Source organism: Equus asinus, chromosome 26 (assembly GCF_041296235.1).
Source record: "Equus asinus isolate D_3611 breed Donkey chromosome 26, EquAss-T2T_v2, whole genome shotgun sequence".
NCBI classification, from domain to species: domain Eukaryota; kingdom Metazoa; phylum Chordata; class Mammalia; order Perissodactyla; family Equidae; genus Equus; species Equus asinus.
In genome coordinates this window covers 31,627,595-31,645,019 of record NC_091815.1, presented here as the reverse complement: position 1 = coordinate 31,645,019, position 17,425 = coordinate 31,627,595, and the positions used below count along the sequence as shown (strand labels likewise).

Sequence of the window (17,425 nt, the reverse complement as noted above, 5' to 3'; positions counted from 1 at the left end):
CCCTGCCTTGGAGAGGAGAGGAAGTTGGTCCTGTTTCTCATGGGGTTCCCTCCTCTTTGGGGCTAAAATGGGGCGCCATCCCTTCCGGGCGAGTAAACGAGGTTGTCTCGTGCTTCGGCAGGGACTGAACGGGAGCCCCCCACCCCCACCCCGTATTAAGTGCGGAAGGGGCTCGCCCCACGCCCTTCTCTAGAGGGTGATAAAGGGGCCTGCCCGGCGCGTTTCAGGGCGAGGTCAGGGGCCCCCGCTTCCCCTGCTCCAGCACGAGGCTGGGGTGCTCCGTTCGCCCCCCGATCCTGGTGGGGCAGGGGAAGAGGCGGCTCGAGCGGGGATCTGGACAGGGAAGGAGGGTTGCAGCCGGCAGGAAAGCGAGTCTAGGAGGTCGTGGGGGTGGGGAGGGGAAGAGAACGCGCTGGACAGATGGCTGCCGGGTCGCCGCCCGGGCTGGGGAGTCGCTGAGGACCCTCCCCGAGACGGGGCTCTGAGCTAGGGCTTCCCCGCCAGGCCCCTCGGCCCCTCGGCCCCTTCTCCCCGCTCCCACCTCCCCTTTTCCCTTTCTCCTTCACAGACCATACTTTGCCTTTTAAAAGAAATGCCACCCACATTCAGAGACACAAGTGCAGCAGTTTGGTGAGCTTTTACAAAAAATTTTTTTTTTTTTTGTTTTGTTCTGTTTTGTTCTAATTAAATGTATCGTCCTGGGAATCGCAGCCCATCGCAGCCTGACTCCAGTTCAAGGAAATAAACAGATTAGCAAAGGTCTGTTCGCTCAGCCCACGTTGGGCTTCCGGGCCCCTCTGGGGCAGGTGCATTACTCAGAGGTGCTTACACGCTTTATTCGACCTCTAAGGAGTTCTCTTATGTCAGAAGTGTATGTCTTACAATGGGTTGGGATGGTAAGTAGCCTCTTTTATTGAGTAATTCAATTATCTCCCTCTTTTTGTCCCTTTCCTGCCTGCCTTCCTCGCCTGTAGACCAAAGTGATGCTTGAGACAGTGAATTGATATGTTCGAATCAGGATTCTAACCCTGTTGAGCCCTTTTAGACTTGCACATCCTTTCGATGTTTAATTTTTTTTAATTTGACGTACACAGTTTTCTCAAAAAAAAAAAAAGTGTGTTACTGTAACATGACAAAAACCTATGTAAAAGGCCCGACTATTTTCAAGCCTCTTTCCATTTCAGTCCATTGTTTTGTCTCCAGCCTTCGTCTTTGAAGAAAGTGGATGCTTCAAGTCCATTTGCAGGAGACAAGGTTACTGAATTTGGTTTATGATACTGGCATTCGAGTTAATGTTCTCCCTCCCCCCCTGCCCCCACTCCCCCCCCAAAAGGACTGTGGTTCAAGTAGATTGGATTTTCCCATTTGACTCCAATGTCTCGTATGGTGATGGACGTTTAAATTAAGCAAGTCATTTGTAAAGTACTGTTTAAGCACCAAATCTGTAACGTGTCAAGCCCCAGTCTCCTCTCCCTGTCTCCACTGTTCTTTGTTCGAAAGCACATGCCTGACCGTGAAAAGTTGATGCAAACGTGTTACACGCCCAGTCATGGTGGAGGAGCACTCCCTCCAGCCCCCAGCGCCCCCTCCTACACCGACAAGGAGAAAACAGCCACAGAAATGACTTGCAGAACCAAACACTGTACTTCTGATGTGTTTTACAAGCATAAGTGCCGTTTAAAAGACGAAACACGTTGCAGTTCATTTTTCCCTCTTGCCCACTTTTGGTCCCTGACATACTTTGTTCAGAGAGAACTTTTTAACACACAGCCCTCTTTCCCTCCAAAAGCTCCTGTTTCCTTTTTTTCCACTCTTAAGGGGGGGAAAAAAACGTTCACTCACATTTTGATGAGGATACATGTAAACGGCAGTTCAGGGGGCCACGTTTTGTTCTTCCTCTCGATATGTTCACAACTTAAGTCCGTGAAGTGATCGTAGGTGTGTGAAATACAGTTGTGGGAGGAAGAAGTCCACGCAGGACAGTATCCTGCAAAAATGTCTGAAGCACCAACTGACACATTATCCAGTGCGCAGGGCCAACCGAAAATGAACTGCATTTATTTGAAGTTTCCCATCCTTTGTGAAATTCCTCCTCCAGGAGCCAAGTGCAAAAACTGAATGCTAACAGATGGCCCTTCCAAGTTTCAAGGGCTCCTAGGTTGCAGAAGGATGGTTATTTAACTTTACTTTTAACATGAGAGGTTGAGGAAATGGGATTTCTCTTGTAGATGAAAATTTTAGCTGTCGTCCCTTGAATTTAAAAATATTTCCCCAAACATTTAAAAAAAGTGCTCAGGCATATCAACACAAGGGTTTATTGTTTTTTGGTTCTCAAAGCAATGTCATCCATGAAATCCAAGAAGCCTCAGTAATTATGTCAAACTGTACTTTAGGAGTCTTTGTTTTTGAAATGTCACAGTACTGCCTTTTTTTTCCCCCAAACTGATGTACCATTATTAGGTAAAATTGAAATTAATGGATGTTGCAAAAAAAAAAAAAAAAAAAAAGGGTGTCACTCAGAATCCCTGATTTAACAGCAACTCTCACACACTTGTAATCTTTAAAATTTTTATATTCTCTGGGGAGAGCTTTAATCTGAAAGCGAATAAAAATCTCCCAGTAGACACAGAATCAGATGTGACCAGGAAAACATGGATATTCTGGAAATAAAACCCCTTTATTTTTCACTCCCCTCAAATTTGCTCTTCAAAAGAAAGCACAAAAAATGGTTCCCCGAAAGGGCTTTCTAATTCGTAGTCTGTCCTGCCTCCCAGATAGGGTTTCACTTTGCTCTGAAAGTTTAACTTTTTGCCTCTTGACAAGCTACAGTTTTTTTTAAGTAGAGCTGGCTCTTTTAGAAAGCCACTTCTATGGCTTTTCCTTAGCCAGGAGGTCTGATCCCAAGGGGAAATTGTTCTGCACCTGTGCAAGTGAAGGCTTTCCCGGCTGTTGACTACCTGGCAAGTTAGAGGTGAATAATTGAATTTGTATGTTCCATCCGCTTCAATGTAGACAATTTCATATTAGGCTGATTCAGTCATTTATCATTTAATAATACCTCCACCTCCGCTCGTTTCTCTTAGATCTTTTTGCTTCCCTGGTAGGGGAGAAAGGGATGTCTCAGCATTGCCTTATTTGTTGCTCACTTTTGTTACGTTTTTGTAGCTCGAGTTCCTAGAACCATCTCGTTGTGTAGGCCAGATCCAGTTACAGTAAATACCTGTGGTGGAAATTGCTAGTGAAACCATTTCCAATCCTCCGTGGATAGCTTTAGGTCAAACCATATTCCGGAGAACCTAATTTTGGTCCCCACGGACAATTAATTATCTTCTAGTCGCAGAGCGACTGGTTCTCACTCAGGTTAGCAGCTTGAGTGACAGAAGACAATAATTCAGAACAAATAGACGTGTAATGGCTGAGTTTCTAAATTAGCAAGGCGCTCGCCTCTACCTTGGCAACATGACTACTGACAATAGGAGAAAAAAAGATGGTTTCTGAGATTTCTGGCAGTTGGTATTTAATAAGCTGATTCAAGGAACCGGAGGAGCAGTGTGCTCATTGGTGGAGGGAATCTTGTCAGAATAAACGGTTTGAGGCTGGTTTCATAATTAAAACCTAATGGAAAGAGTAGAAAAGCTGCCCGTTTGGGTGGCATGTAAAGTTCATTTGGGTAAGTTAAAGTCGAACTCATTGTTTGAGGGGAGTGAGACCTGGAGGATTTCACTTTCCAGTCTCTGCCGTAGGCCTCTGCTTTTGGTCGCCCATGAAGATGCTGTCTTGAAGACATGGTGCGAGGCTTTCTGGGTCAATTTAGTAACGATAGGCGATTACGTGGGCGGTTTGTAAGATTTCTGACCGTTAATCAGTTGATGACAAAAATGAAGACTTGGCCTCTTGGTTGCTGTGGACGTAGTTGCCTCCTGCTGTTAGAATCATTTTTTTTTTAGCAGAACATAGGATATTTGCTCAAAGCATAGTTGGCTTCTCCTGGCCGAATTGCTCTGGCTAGAGGATCTTTCTCGTGTGTATTTTCTTGTCATTTCGTATCTGTGTGAATTGGTGACTCAGCTCCCTGTTTGTGAGGCAAGTGGTGACATCTTTTGAACGTCGGAGGTGGCAACAGGATATGAAGGAACACTGTGGGCTTCGGGGGGCAGATAAGATGGTGCCAGGCCCGGCTGGCCTTCCCCGCCGTGTGCAGTGGGCCCTGAGGATAGCTGCCAGTCCTCAGGGTCATTGCGGTCAAAGGGGCATGTGTAGGACTCCCACACAGTGCCCGGCGCTCAGGGAATCTTTGGCATCTGTTGCCCCTGCCAGAGAAAAATTCCAAATAGGACAGACAGTCTGGTGTGTAAACACAAGTAAGAGTGATGACTGTGTTTTTGGAGGAAGTCGATCTATCTTTCATTTTTTAGGTTTCTGGTCAGCCTATTTAATTGCAAGGAGCCAGCTGGGGTTGAAACTAAATGGAAGCCATCTGAAGGCATTTCTTGCTGGCTCGATGTCCTCGTTATAGCTGCTGGAACGGTCCTACAGTCTTGAGCTCAGGCTGCCTGCTTTCCCGTGTTCGTCTTTTGCAGTTGGGATCTGAGTCGGCGCTCCGGTCTTGGTAGGCCTCCCGAGAACTGGGAAAGCGGGGCCTCAGCTCCTCGCCCGCTGCGAACTAGTCACAGCACCTCAGCCAAGTCCTTTACCCTCACTGGAGCCTCTGAGAGGAGTGAGCAAGGTCTGTCCCAGCTCCAGGCTTCGCCCCCGGTCGGAGACTGGGCAAGTCTGTTCAGGCTTTGTTCGTCCAGCCACCAGGCTTGTCTCGTGCTTTTCTCGGAGCAGAAAGGTTTGCAGGGTGTGCAAGGAGCCCTTCTCTCCTGAGGCCTTTATTTAGAGTCGGGCAAGGGTTGGTCCCCCCTCTCTGGGCCTTGTGTTTCCTGCGGTGCCTCACCCGCCTTCTGCAGCTTCAGGGGGCTGTGGCTGCTGCTGCAGCTCCCGAGACCTGGTTGCAGAGAGGCCTTCAGTGGATTGTAGGGTTAGGCTGAGTGGCTGGAGTGCAGGCAGCTCCATCAGAAACCTCGGCTCCGCAGCCAGCTGAGCACTGGGCCCTGGTCCCACTCGCCCTTGTCGAGTGGTCCCAGAAACTGTGAGCTCCAGAGCCGTCGAGCTGAATATAGCATGGATGCTGCCTGTTGCCTCCACACCGGGCTTGGCCTTCCTCTGGTGGAGCAATGATAGCGGCTGGGGACATGGGAGTCAGGCTGACCGGGCGTGACTCAGGAATGATTCAGCTCCTGAGGCAGTCTCCTGGCCTTCCCAAAGGTGTGACAGTGCCTCTTGTGCACTGTCATGTGAAGGTCACAGATGACCTTGGGGGAGGGGTCCTTCAGAGTGATTCTCACACAGTGGCTCACCTCAGCCCTATGTGCTGGGAAACTAAGGCAGGTGAGCTCACTGGTCTGAGGTCAGCTAGTGGGTGTAGAGGCCGAGACAGAACCAGGCAGGCTGTGGCCCCGCCCCAGCTCTCCACCCCTCTGCTGTCCTGGCTCTGGTGCCCTACTTGTCAGCCCGCAGCCTGCAGCCCTTAGTGGGCTGCGAAGTCCATTGATTGATTTGTCTCCTGCATTTGAAAAACCAAGGCATGGAAGAGGATAGAAAAAGCAGAGTACAGCAAAGGTTAAATGTGGCTTCGGGAAACTTCTGTTTGGGAGATATGTAAAGGAGGAGGTATGGGGTCAAGGTCCAGGTTTGAAAGCCACCGCACGTGGGACAGAGGTGGGCAGACTGGCTGTTGGGCCAAAGCCAGCCCCTCCAGCCTGTGTTTCTAAGTAAGCTTTTGTTGGAACATGGCCACACCCATTCGTTTATGTAGTCTGTGGCTACTTTTGTGCTGAAGAGCCAAGTTGAGTAGTTGAGATAGTGACTGTGTGGCTTGCAAAACCTAGAATGTTTACTCTTTGGCCTTTTAAAGAAAAAGTTTGCGGCCCCTGTGCCAGTATGTGCCCACTGTCTGGTGTGCCTGCCCGGCAGCTGTGGTCTTCTTTGTTGTGTGGGCGGAAGTGGTGGGAGAGAACAGAAGGGCATACAGCAGGGGTGTGCTCCTGCCCCTCAGTGAACGGCCGGGCTCTGTCTTCCCCGTGGTCCTCTCCTTCCAGTGGGTGTAGAGGCCCAAGCCCAGGCTTTGGAACCTTTCAATCAAAGGGATTTTCATTCATTAGTAACCAGAGACTTCTTCAAGCCCAGTGCGGAAGTGGATTGCAGCTAACACGTCCCCGCTATGGCCTGACCCTAGGGAGCCGGGCCCAGGCACGAGTGTCACTTTGGCTAAATGTCCGTTGCAGGTGGCTTGGATTATTGCCCTCCTCATTTTCCTAACAGACACCGGGGCTTAGATTTCCTCGGGATTCCAGGCCCTGCCGTTGCACGGGGCACCAGAACAGTCCTGGGAACCACAGCCTCTTGGCGACAGAGGCGGGCCGCATCCCTGGGGAGGTGGGCTGGCGCCGTGTCCATCTGCTTGCTGGATGCCCTGATCCCATATGGGCTCTTGTGACTCGCCCTTTGGCCTATCAGGAAGTCCTCAATAAACACTCCCTGAAGGAGTTTTCAGCGAAAGAGAACCCCTCAGTAACCTCGTTAGAGTCTTAAGCGATCTAGGTTACTGCCTGGGAAATGGTCCAATGGCTGTGTTGGTGAAATTGACAGGGAGGGTGTGGGGAGCTGAGATTGATGCTGTGTTTATGTAGAATGCATCCCAAGCACCCATCTGGTCCGTTCTGGCCCTGTGCTGGGCCCTTGGAAACTCAGGCTTGGCTGCCAGCCTCTTTCCTCTCCACCCTCCGGGAGCCCACATTTGACGGGAAGTTAACAAATGGTCGTAAACAGATAATTGCAGTTCTTCTCAAGGAATTCTGCAGTGGTATATGAACAAGAAATCTGAGGGTCCTAGGCTCAGGTCTCTTTTAAGAGGGAAGTATTAATACTTTGTCTTGGTTGAATGTGCATTGAATAGAACCAGATTGATTCCTCTGAAAAAATTATAAACAAAGAAAAGTCTTAGTTCACAAGTTAAGTGATTAGATTCTCTTTCTGGAATAATAGAAATCGGCCCTCCTTGGATGAAAACCAGCATCTTTCCAGCTTTAGGCAATCCAAAGCATCGTTGGCGTGAGAAGGTGGTTAGGAAGCTCTCTGTTGCTGAGAAGCAGATTTCAGAGTTCATCTGACAGGAGAAACTTGGACCAGAGAGGGACCTTTATTAAGAACATGAGCCGTTTTCAGAGCGAGTGGCAGTGGAAGAGTGGCTGCTGGGGTGAAGAAAACGACACTTCTGACTCAGGGAGCTGCTTCTCGCAGGCCAGGTTTTTCTTGGTCGGCTTGTTTGAAGCCCTGTAGAAATGTTCTGCCTGAGAGATTTGCGTGCTTGCACGGGCCGCAGTGTGGACACTGCGCACGCGGGCTGAGGCAGTCCTTCAGCTGTTAGCTGCCCTGGATTTCCTTCCCTTGGGTTGGCGTTGCTCTCTGCCCATCTTGGGCTAAGTCCTGTTTGGTTTTTCGCTAGGATTCCTTGGACCTTTCTGTGCACCTCCTAATTCCCTTAACCATCCAGACGTCTTTGGTCAGATCTTTGAATGTCCCAATTCCCTTTGGTCGATGTCAGAAGGACCGAACTGGCCTCGTGTCTTTGCACAGCGAAAGCTTTCACTCCTGAGCGTCTGTTCTGGGCCAGGTTGGTGCTAAACACTTGATTGAAATGGTCTCAGGAAATTCTTCCCGTGAGAACTCCGTCCATCCGAGTTCCATCTCTGCCTTCACTTCACAGTTGAAACTGGGGCGCACGGTGTTCAGGGAGCTCGCCCAGTGTCTTAGGATCTCCCTGTGTCGTCTCTCGAAGAACTGTTTCATTTAATCTGTTTTCTGTACGTATGTCTTATTTTTTTCAACTTGATTATAAATTTCAGGGCAGGAGTTGTTTTTATCAGTTGGACTGTTTAGTAAGTTCTTCTTGTTCAGGTAATTTCTCGTTGTTTCAAGGGTAGAGGTTAAGAGCCGGGCCTGGAATCAGAAAGTCCTGGGCTTGCGTTCGGGTTCTGCTTCTTCCTGCTGTGACCCTACAGGCAGATTTCTTCCTGTTGCTCAGCCTCAGTTTGTCTGTAAAATGGGGCTGCTCATGGGTCACTGCCGCATGGGTTTTGGTGGAGAGCCTAGCAGCCTGGTGCCTGGCATGGAATATTAGTAATGAGTACTTCCTGCCGCTCTCGGACTTGCTGAGACCCTGAGGTACCCAGGCAGGTTTTGCAGTGGAGGAAACCAGGGCTGGAGAGGTGAGGGGTCGGGGAGGGCCCCCGCCTCAGACCCCAGCACTCTGCTGGGGAGATGAACTTCTTGAAGACCTTGACAGCACGTCCTCACCTTGCTGGGGTGGTCCCCACTTGGGGCATCTTTTTGCTTTTTTACTTTTTAGTGTGGGAATTTTCTAACATTCAGGAGAAGAGAAAATAGTATCATGGGCCTCGATATACCCATCACCCGGTTTCAACACTTAGGTACATTTTGCCAATTTTGGTCCATCTCACTACCTCCTCCATCTCCCTTGTGTATTTTATGTATTTATTTTTTGAGGAAGATTAGCCCTGAGCTAACATCCACCACCAATCTTCCTCTTTTTTCCTGAGGAAGATTGGCCGTGGGCTCACATCTGTGCCCATCCTTGTCTATTTTATATGTGGGATGCCTGCCACAGCGTGGCTGGATAAGCCGTGCGTAGGTCTGCACCAGGGATCCGAACTGGTGAACCCCAGGCCGCCGCATTTAACTGCTACGCCACCAGGCCGCCCCCTCCCTTGTGTATTTTAAAGCAGATCCCAGATCTCATCTCGTTTGACCTGTAAATTCTTCCCTGTGAACTTAAAGGTTCTTTTAAACAAAACCACAAAACCATAATCATGCCTAACAAATTTAACAATAATTACTTAGTGTCTCGAGTATCCCGTCCGAGTTTGGGGTTCTCCAGTGTCCCCTGTGTTGACTTCTGCCGGTGGGGTGTTTGTAGCCGGGTTCCGGCCCCAGGCAGCTGTCCTGCTCGCACTGAAGAGGGTCTGGGGGCGCTGGTGTCAGGCTTGGCTTCTCCCATGGTCGGTTTGTGTTTGCTCTTCCGTGATGTGGGCACGTTACCGTGGAAGTGTGTGATGTCACAGAGCCGATTGTGACCACCCCTGAGAATGTTGAGGGGAAGGGAGCCACAGAGCCCATTTGCTCTTGATTTCTGGTCGATGAACCTAGGTAGTAAGGACACTGAAAAACACGTGTGAGACCCAGAGGTTTATTTCAAGAATTTCCTGCCTCTGAAAACCTCTCAGTGAGGTCCCCTCCCCTGCCCCCCGTGGCTGCTTCCCCCCGTCCTAAGTCGAGGGAAGATGTCGGGGGGCCTTCCTCAGGCGCAGGCCCCGAGCCGATTTTCTTGAGGAAAGGTCCTGGGCCTTAGCTCCCAGTGAACGGCAGTCTGCAGGGTCGGCTTTGGGGATCCTGGACTTCTGCGTTTAGACCTGTCGTTGAACATTTGAAGAGGCGGGGCCTCCTTGTAATTTTTGTAATTTTGTCCCTAGTTAATGGGTCATTCAGAGCCTACCCAGGCCATTTGTTGAGAGTTTGGGCAGTTAATGATCATAACCCTGACCTTCACATTAATCTAGCCGCCTCTTGTCAAGGGCTCCCATGATCTTCAGGTAATAGCCACTGCTCCCATCAGTTTCCATCTTTTTTGTTATTCGTTTTACCTCTTTCTCTCTCTCTTTTTTTTTTTTGTATGTGTGACCAGGTATATCCTTAAACCCAGGCCCTTGTCAACTTCCATCCAACTCCCTTGTCTAGAGAATTCCCGTGTTGCCAAGCTTTTCTTTGGTAAGGGGCCTCTGTCCCTTCTTCCCGGGGCTCGGCTCTGCCTGTGCCTGTCCGTCCTGGTCAGCCGCTTGGCAGCTTTCTGTTCCCGTCTAGGTGAGGGCTGAGGAAGGGGAGACGTCGGTGTGTCGCTCTCGTCAGCGGCATTTGTTGGCAGAGGACAGCGCGTGCACGGTTGGGCTGAGAGAAGCAGGCGCTGGTGGGCCACAGTTAGCAGTGGCCCCCACGGGAACGTGGCGGTAGCTGCTCCATAAAGAAATCGCTTCCCAGGGAGCCTTCCAGCCAGTTCAGGGTTTCCACGGAGAGGCGGGCTCATGCCAGCTGGTTCTTAAAACCAGAAACCACTATTCGTCTGGTACTTACTTCCTGCCTGCGCCCCACGTCAGAGGCCTTATCCATCTCTCTCCTTTATCTGTCTCCTCCCAACCCCTCAAGGCAGGTGCTGACAGCCATCCCGCTCTGCAGATGAGAAAACCAAGGCTTCGGGTGCGCCTCCCGAGAGCACTGGCGAGGGCGAGGCGGAGTACTTGGTCTGCAGAAGGAAGCCCGGTGCCCAAGCCTCTAGGCTGGTGGTGGGGCCGGCCGACTTTGAAAGATGGGGTTTCTTGACTAAGTTCTGTTTTTGCCAAGCCCATGGTCTGTGGTGAACTCAGTACGCGTCTGTGCCCTGTGGAGTTGGCCCGGTGGGCATTCCTCAGGACGGGCACCTAGATCTGAGAGGAGCTGGCCCTCCCCAGCTCTGCAATTGGATACTTAAGTGCCCTGAAAGCTCTGTCCAGGAGGCACAGGGCGGGTCCGAGCCTCCGCAAGATGTTGGCTTCTCCCATTTCCTCCCAGGCGCCAGTTCCGAGCCCGTCTCCCAGCGGGTTGGTTTCCTGTCCCTGATGACTGGCGCAGCCATCTCAGGGCGCTGCCAGGCTGGGCTCCGTGAGGACGGCGGTCTCTGCCCAGGCCGATGTGCACGGCGTCTCCTGCGTGCTTGTCTCAAGAGGCTTTGGCAGGCCTTGATTGAAATGATTAGCGCCGTGGGGCTTCCCCCACTTTTCTTGGGGGATTATGTCACAGTCTATTAGGCATGCTCCCTCGGTGTTTAATCCCACTCTGACACGGATTTTGCCGGCGGTCTGTGAAGTGGCACCGCTTATCCCTGGTTCCTTTTTGTGGAGAGTGCCTGTGTGCAGGTCGATCTGTGGCCCACAGGATTTCTACCTCTGTCCCCACTGCTTTGATCTTCTTGCTTGTTTTTTCTGTTGAGGAGAGTGTGACGGAAATAGACCCTGTATGCGTGCAGGACCTTTAGCTGCGAATCGCCGGTGCTAGCAGAGGGGACCCCCTCAGGAGACCGGAGGTTAGCCCAGGGCCCCGAGGGGTTTGAGAGCACGTGGCCAGAGGGCACGGGGAGTGCACTGGTCAGTCCAACGTCACTGTCCTATTGTCCCCTCCAGTATCCCATTAGTCACCAGCAGGTTTTTGTTGTTTTTTTTTCCTTTTTCTCCCCAAAGCCCCCAACTACATGGTTGTACATTCTTAGCTGTGGGTCCTTCTAGTTGTGGCATGTGGGACGCTGCCTCAGTGTGGTTTGATGAGCAGCCTCATGTCCATGCCCAGGATTTGAACCAATGAAACCCTGGGCTGCCTGCAGCGGAGGGTGCGAACCTAACCACTAGGCCACAGGGCCAGCCCCACCAGCAGGTTTTTTTATCCTGTTTATTTTTCAGCTTTTCCCAACTCTAGGGAAAGAAAGTTTCAAGTATTCGCTCTGTTTGTTTTGTAAAAAGTCCTACACTAGGTTCTCACTGAGCCAGGTTTGCCTGGGGCTGTGAATAAGGTAATGCAGAGAATGCCTCTTGGGCTAGAAGTCTCTAGAGTGGATTTGAATGCTGGACTTGGCTGCCTTGGATAAGTCCTTTGGAATGAAAACGCTTTCTTCTAGAATCATCCTTGGTAATAGTTAAAGCCCTGGGAGTTTCTCAGATGCTCCTTTGTGCCCCTGCCCCGGAGTGTGAGATGTGGAGTGGCCACCTTCGTCCAGGCCTGCGTGTGGCCGCAGGACGGGGATGGAGGGGAGGCCTCAGCTGACCCTGGGCGAGACCTCTGCCTCCTGTGCCATGGCGAATTTGCCCTTTGAGTGGGCGGAGGTGAGGGAGTGTCTGGGGATGCCAGCCGGCTCTGGCTCAGCCACCCGGCCCTGTGTCCCAGGGCTTGTCTTGTGATCTGTATCTTTCTACGAGGACAATGCAGAACAGAAGATGCTCAGACATGTCTGTGACGTCAAGGAGGCGGTCGATGAGGGGTCGCCCCATCCCTTCCCGTCCCCACCAGTCAGGAAGAGGGTTGGGCTGAGAGTCAGGGCAAGGAGTCAGCTTCTGGCTTTTTCTCTGTCACCTTCAGCTACTCTCCCTTTAAATTCCTCTTGTCTGAAATGAGAGGGCTCATGTTGCCCACTGTCCCTTTGGCTCTGACAGGCTTCTCCTGGGTCCAGGAGGGTCTGTGGCTATTGGGCTTTGTTCTTTTCCGTCTGGGCTTCTGGGAGCCCAGGCGGTTCTTGTCTCCCCGCCTTCCCTCCCTCCCCGCCTGGACTCCGGGTCCTTTACGCCATGTCCTTCTCAGCTTTTTCCTTTCCAGGCTAAAGTGTGCAGAGTGGTGCTGTTTTTAGCTTTTCTTCAGGGGGTACCAGCCTCCACCTCTCCCGTCTGTCTGTGCGCCTTCCCCAGCTCCCTTGTGTCTGTCTGTCTTGTCTGTCTGTGTCTCCTGAGGTGTGGCGGCCTCGCTGCCCACAGTGTTCCCATCAGGGAGGCCCTTGTGTTGATCCAGGAGCCACCCTCCCGGCGTCTCACATGAAGGCAGGCAGCAGCTGAGTGACAGCCCCTCCCTGGGGTTGGCAAGCTCGCCAGAACCAGTTTCCCCAGTCAGGTGGCGCTTTTCCTGTGGGTGAGGCCATCCCTGGGCTGGTTCTGTGGGCCGCACCCAAGCCCCAGGGTGCCCCCCTTGCCAGGAAAGCTGCCGCCTCTGAAGTGTGCTGGGTGTTCCCGTGGCCGGCCTAGGACAGCCTGGCGCTTTACGAGGAAACAGCCCGAGGTGCATGTGGGCCACCTCCGTGTTGTTCCCTTGGAAACGCCACAAAGAGTTTTGTGTCCTGCCTTCTGTGTGTGAGAGCCGCCCTTGACCTCTGCCGGGGTGTCCGCGGGACTGGCCCACTTGGGTTTGAAGCCTGCCTGACCCCTTTGAATCCAGAACGAGAGTTAAGAGAAAGGGTCGTCTGGAAGGTCTGCTTGACCTTGGGGAGCAGCCTTGGGGGACAAAGGGAGTAAGCGAGTGAAAGGGCTGGGCAGCATCCTCGGAGAAGTCATCAGTTTGCTGTTTCTCCACAAAGCCCGGGAGAACCTTTGGGGCTCCAGGCCGGGCGCCCGATGGCTTGTGCCGCGCGACCCCAGGCCCAGCCCAGCCGCTGAGGCCGTTCCCGTGTCAAGCGCTTCCCTCTGCGGTCGGCCCTTTGGGTCCTGGGATCCTTGTGTTGCTCTCCGCATTACCTTCGTTCTGGTTTTGGGTCCTCGTTAATCGAGAAGGAAAGGATTTTTTATGCTCTCACACATACTTTCCCCTGGTCATTCCTGAGGAACTTGGGGAGCTTTTTTAAAGCTTAAAATTTTTATTGATTTTTTAAACCAGCTCCTGTGCTCGTGAGAACTGTGTCTGTGGGTTCGGCTCAAAAACTGGATGCTTTTTCCACCTGCTCCCTTCCTAACCCTTTTTATCCCCTCACCCCCACCCCATCCTGTAGATATTTAGCTGTTTAGAATGTCCTCTTGGCAGCATCTGTCACATTTGGCGAGTGCTTTTATTTTTAAAGTACTGGGAACTGTGTGACATGTGGGGGAGTTGACAAGTTCAGGAAATCTGTAGGATGGGGAGCCAGAAGGGCCACCTGGAGGTGAGGGAGTCAGGTAGGAAACAAGGGGTCAGTGGCAGGTGGCGGGGTGACCCCGCCTGTGGGCCCTCTGACAGCCATCACGTGAGGACCTCAGGAGTGTCTGGGTTGGATCCTGGGGACCGGAGCCTCTTCACAGGTGGTTCTCACAGGGCTTTTGTGAAATACATGCGGCATCCTCGGGCCACAGTCCAGGCCTGCCTGTGAGTCGGGCCCCGGAATCCGCCGGCTGCCCTGGTTCGGAACCACGGCCCTCTCTCCACCGTCCACAGCCAGCCCCTCAGCTCACAGAGCACATCCACAGGGCTGGGGCTTAGCGGGTGACCCCAGGCCACTGTGCGCCACCGTGCTGTGGGAGGGATGCTGGTCCGTTCCCTGAGAGAGGAAGCTTCCGGGGTCCTGTACATTTCAGCAATGCTCTCAAGCAGAGCTCTGCAGGCTTCCTGACTGCAACTTCAGGGAACTTCTGTTCCGGCGTCAGGCCTTGTGAATCCCCAGGATGGGGGTTTCCTCAGCGCATCTCACCACAGAGCCTCGTCGCTCTGCTTCTCAGAACTCTAGGCCTGTGGAACACGTGGGAAGTACTGGCTTAGGTTTGGCCCAGTATCTGTGGCGGTGCCTTTAGAATGCCGCCGGGTTAGATGAGAGCAGATGCGGGCCGTCTGCGGGAGGCTGAGGGCTGTCCTCCCAGGGCCTCCCGCAGGGGCTCCGGCTCTCGCCCGCTGCACTGGGCCCTCTCCTGCCGTCAGCCCCGGGCAGCGCAGAGCCCCAGAGGTGGCCTCTGAACCCCGTGTTGATGCTGGCTGTGGGGTTGGTTTGTAGGGAGGATGGTGAGTTGGAAGAAGGTGAACTGGAAGATGACGGAGCTGAGGAGACCCAGGACACGTCCGGAGGGCCCGAGAGGAGCCGGAAAGAAAAGGGAGACAAGCACCATAGCGATTCCGACGAGGAGAAGTCGCACCGGAGGCTGAAGCGGAAGCGGAAGAAAGAGCGAGAGAAGGAGAAGAGGAGGTCGAAGAAGAGGAGGAAGTCCAAGCACAAGGTAGGGCCGCGAGGGCTTGCTGGCCGTGTGGCCTGGCCAGGAGCCTGTCTCCTCAGGCCAGAGGGCACTCTTAGTGTTTCTTCCTCCTCCAAATCGGATAAAGACTTTTTTTTAATGAGTTGTTAGCTCATGCTCCATTGCCACTAAATGCCCCTAGGAGAGGTGTTTCACCGAGAGCACAGAGCCCTTCTGGCACGTTCCGGCAGTCTTTGTCCCTTTGTACTGGGGCTGACTGCCACGGTGGCCTGCCTGCAGCAGAGTCGCTCACTCCACACCCCCTGTCGTTGCAGCGCCACGCTTCCTCCAGCGATGACTTCTCCGACTTCTCCGACGACTCGGACTTCAGCCCCAGTGAGAAAGGGCACCGCAAGTACCGAGAGTACAGCCCCCCATACGCGCCGGTGAGGACCTGCTGTCAGGGCGGGGTGTCCACGGGGCTAGGGACGGGCCGGGCCTGGCACAGCTGCCTGTGTTTACAGAGCACGTGCTCTGTGCTGGGCCCTTCTGCGTGGCACTGTACGTGGATTTCAGTGCTGCACAATTAGGTATCGTTTTTATCCCCATTTGACAGGGGAGGAAACTCAGTCTTTGAAAGCTTAAACCAACTCTGAAGTGCAGGAGCTGGGGTTCGAACCCAGTTAGTGGCTCATCTCCATAAGCTGTGCTCTTTTTTTTAATTTTTAAACTTTTTTTGCTGAGGAAGATTGGCCTTGCGCTAACATCTGTGTCAGTCTTCCTCTATTCTCTACGTGGGATGGCGCCACATCATGGCTTGATGAATGATGTGTAGGTCAGCACCCAGGATCCGAACCTGCGAACCCTGGGCCGCTGAAGCAGAGCACACAAATTTAACCACTGTGCCCCCAGGCCAGCCCATAAGCTGTGCTCTTAAGACCTCTTCTCATGTCCTTGGCAGGACTCAGCATGTGTCTTGTCCCCAAGAAAGATGCTGAGTTGTCCCTGTCGTAGCTGACTGTTTTCCACTGTTGAGAAATGACCTTTTGTGGAAAATTGGCAAGAGAATGAAATGGTTAAGGGAGTAACCTATCTCGACATTATCTCAAATGTCATGGAGTTGGAAGTTAAATATTTATCCTATTATGTGACTGAGCTTAAACATAAATTTAAATTATTTGTTCAGTTGGTATATGGTTTTTTTCCCCAGCAAAACCAATAAGAAGAAAAAATCAACATGTATTTTCGAGTTTGGATTAAAAATGCTTTTAAAACTAGTAGCTCTTAGAGATGTCCCAGGTGTCCTGGACTCAGCATCACCCATCATAACAGATAACTTATTGTAAAATCCTGTGGTTGACATTGATCTGCTAACGTAGATTCAGGCTTTAAACCCGAGATTGGGAGCTGGGGGTTGAGGCATTTCAAAATCTGCTAAAGTAGTTGTGTGCGTCTGTGTATCTATCTCTGTTTTGTATTTTCTCATCGTTTTAATAATGAGGATTTTTAAAATTAATTTTATTTTTTTAACGCAGTTTTAGGTTTATAGAAAATGAACCAGGAGTACAGTCCCTACCCAGCTTCCCCCCCGCCCCCCCCAGTTTCCCTTATTAGTAACATCTTGCGTTCGTGTGGTACATTTGTTGTAATTGATGAGGCAATATCAATACGTTATTATTAACTGCGATCTGTAGTTTACGTTACGGTCCTGCCTTTCTGTTTTATAGTTCTCTGGGTTTTGATAATGTGTAACGTCTTGTAGTCCCCATGCACTGTCACAGAATAGTTTCATTTCCCTGAGATCTCCAGCGCTTTGCCGACTCATCTCTCCTTCCCCCTGAGCCCCTTGCAACCACCAGTCTTTTTACTGTCCCTATAGTTTTGCCTTTTCCAGAATGTCATACATTGGACTCATGCAGTATGTGGCTTTTTCACATGGGCTTCTTTCACTGAGCACTATGCATTTGTGGTTACCCCGTGTCTTTTCATAGCTATCGAGCCCATTTCTTTTTTTTTTATTTGTTTTTGAGGAAGATTAGCTCTGAGCTATCTGCTGCCAATCCTCTTCTTTTTGCTGAGGAAGACTGGCCCTGAGCTAACATCCATGCCCATCTTCCTCTACTTTATATGTGGGACGCCTACCACAGCATGGCTTGCCAGGCGGTGCCATGTCCGTACCGGGGATCCGAATTGGTGAACCCTGGGCCTCTGAAGCGGAACGTGCACACTTAACTGCTGCGCCACCGGGCCGGCCTCATGGAGGTCATTTCTTTAATTACTGAATGGTACTCTGTTGTCTGGGTGTACCACAGTCTGTTTATCCATTCACCTACTGAGGGACATCTTGGTGGCTTCCATTTATATGTATGTTTATTTAACTTCATTCAGTATTCCTTGGCACTAACATACTTTGGAAGGCATCATGTAAAATGGCTTTCTAGTGTGGTTGCTAAGCAGGGCGTTAATTGAATTCCAAGGCCCCAGGGAAATCTTGACCAAGGAGCTGCTGCCTCCCCGGCTGCCTGCCCGCGGGAGACTGCTCTGTATCCCGGGAAGTGGCCCCTTCTCTCCCCTCCCTGGTTCTTTAGAGATCCTGAGCTCTGCGTTTCTCCACT

General features: G+C 51.7%; 1 protein-coding gene across 1 annotated transcript in view; it reads left to right on the top strand.

Annotated features, from left to right (window-relative positions):
• Positions 1-17,425, top strand: part of ZC3H4 (zinc finger CCCH-type containing 4) — a 41,357-nt gene that overhangs the window by 3,357 nt on the left and 20,575 nt on the right. Inside the window, exons 3-4 of the mRNA XM_070498287.1 lie at positions 14,636-14,855; positions 15,146-15,256. Of these exons, the coding sequence (XP_070354388.1) occupies positions 14,636-14,855; positions 15,146-15,256 (331 nt within the window). The remainder of the gene's footprint in view (positions 1-14,635; positions 14,856-15,145; positions 15,257-17,425) is intronic.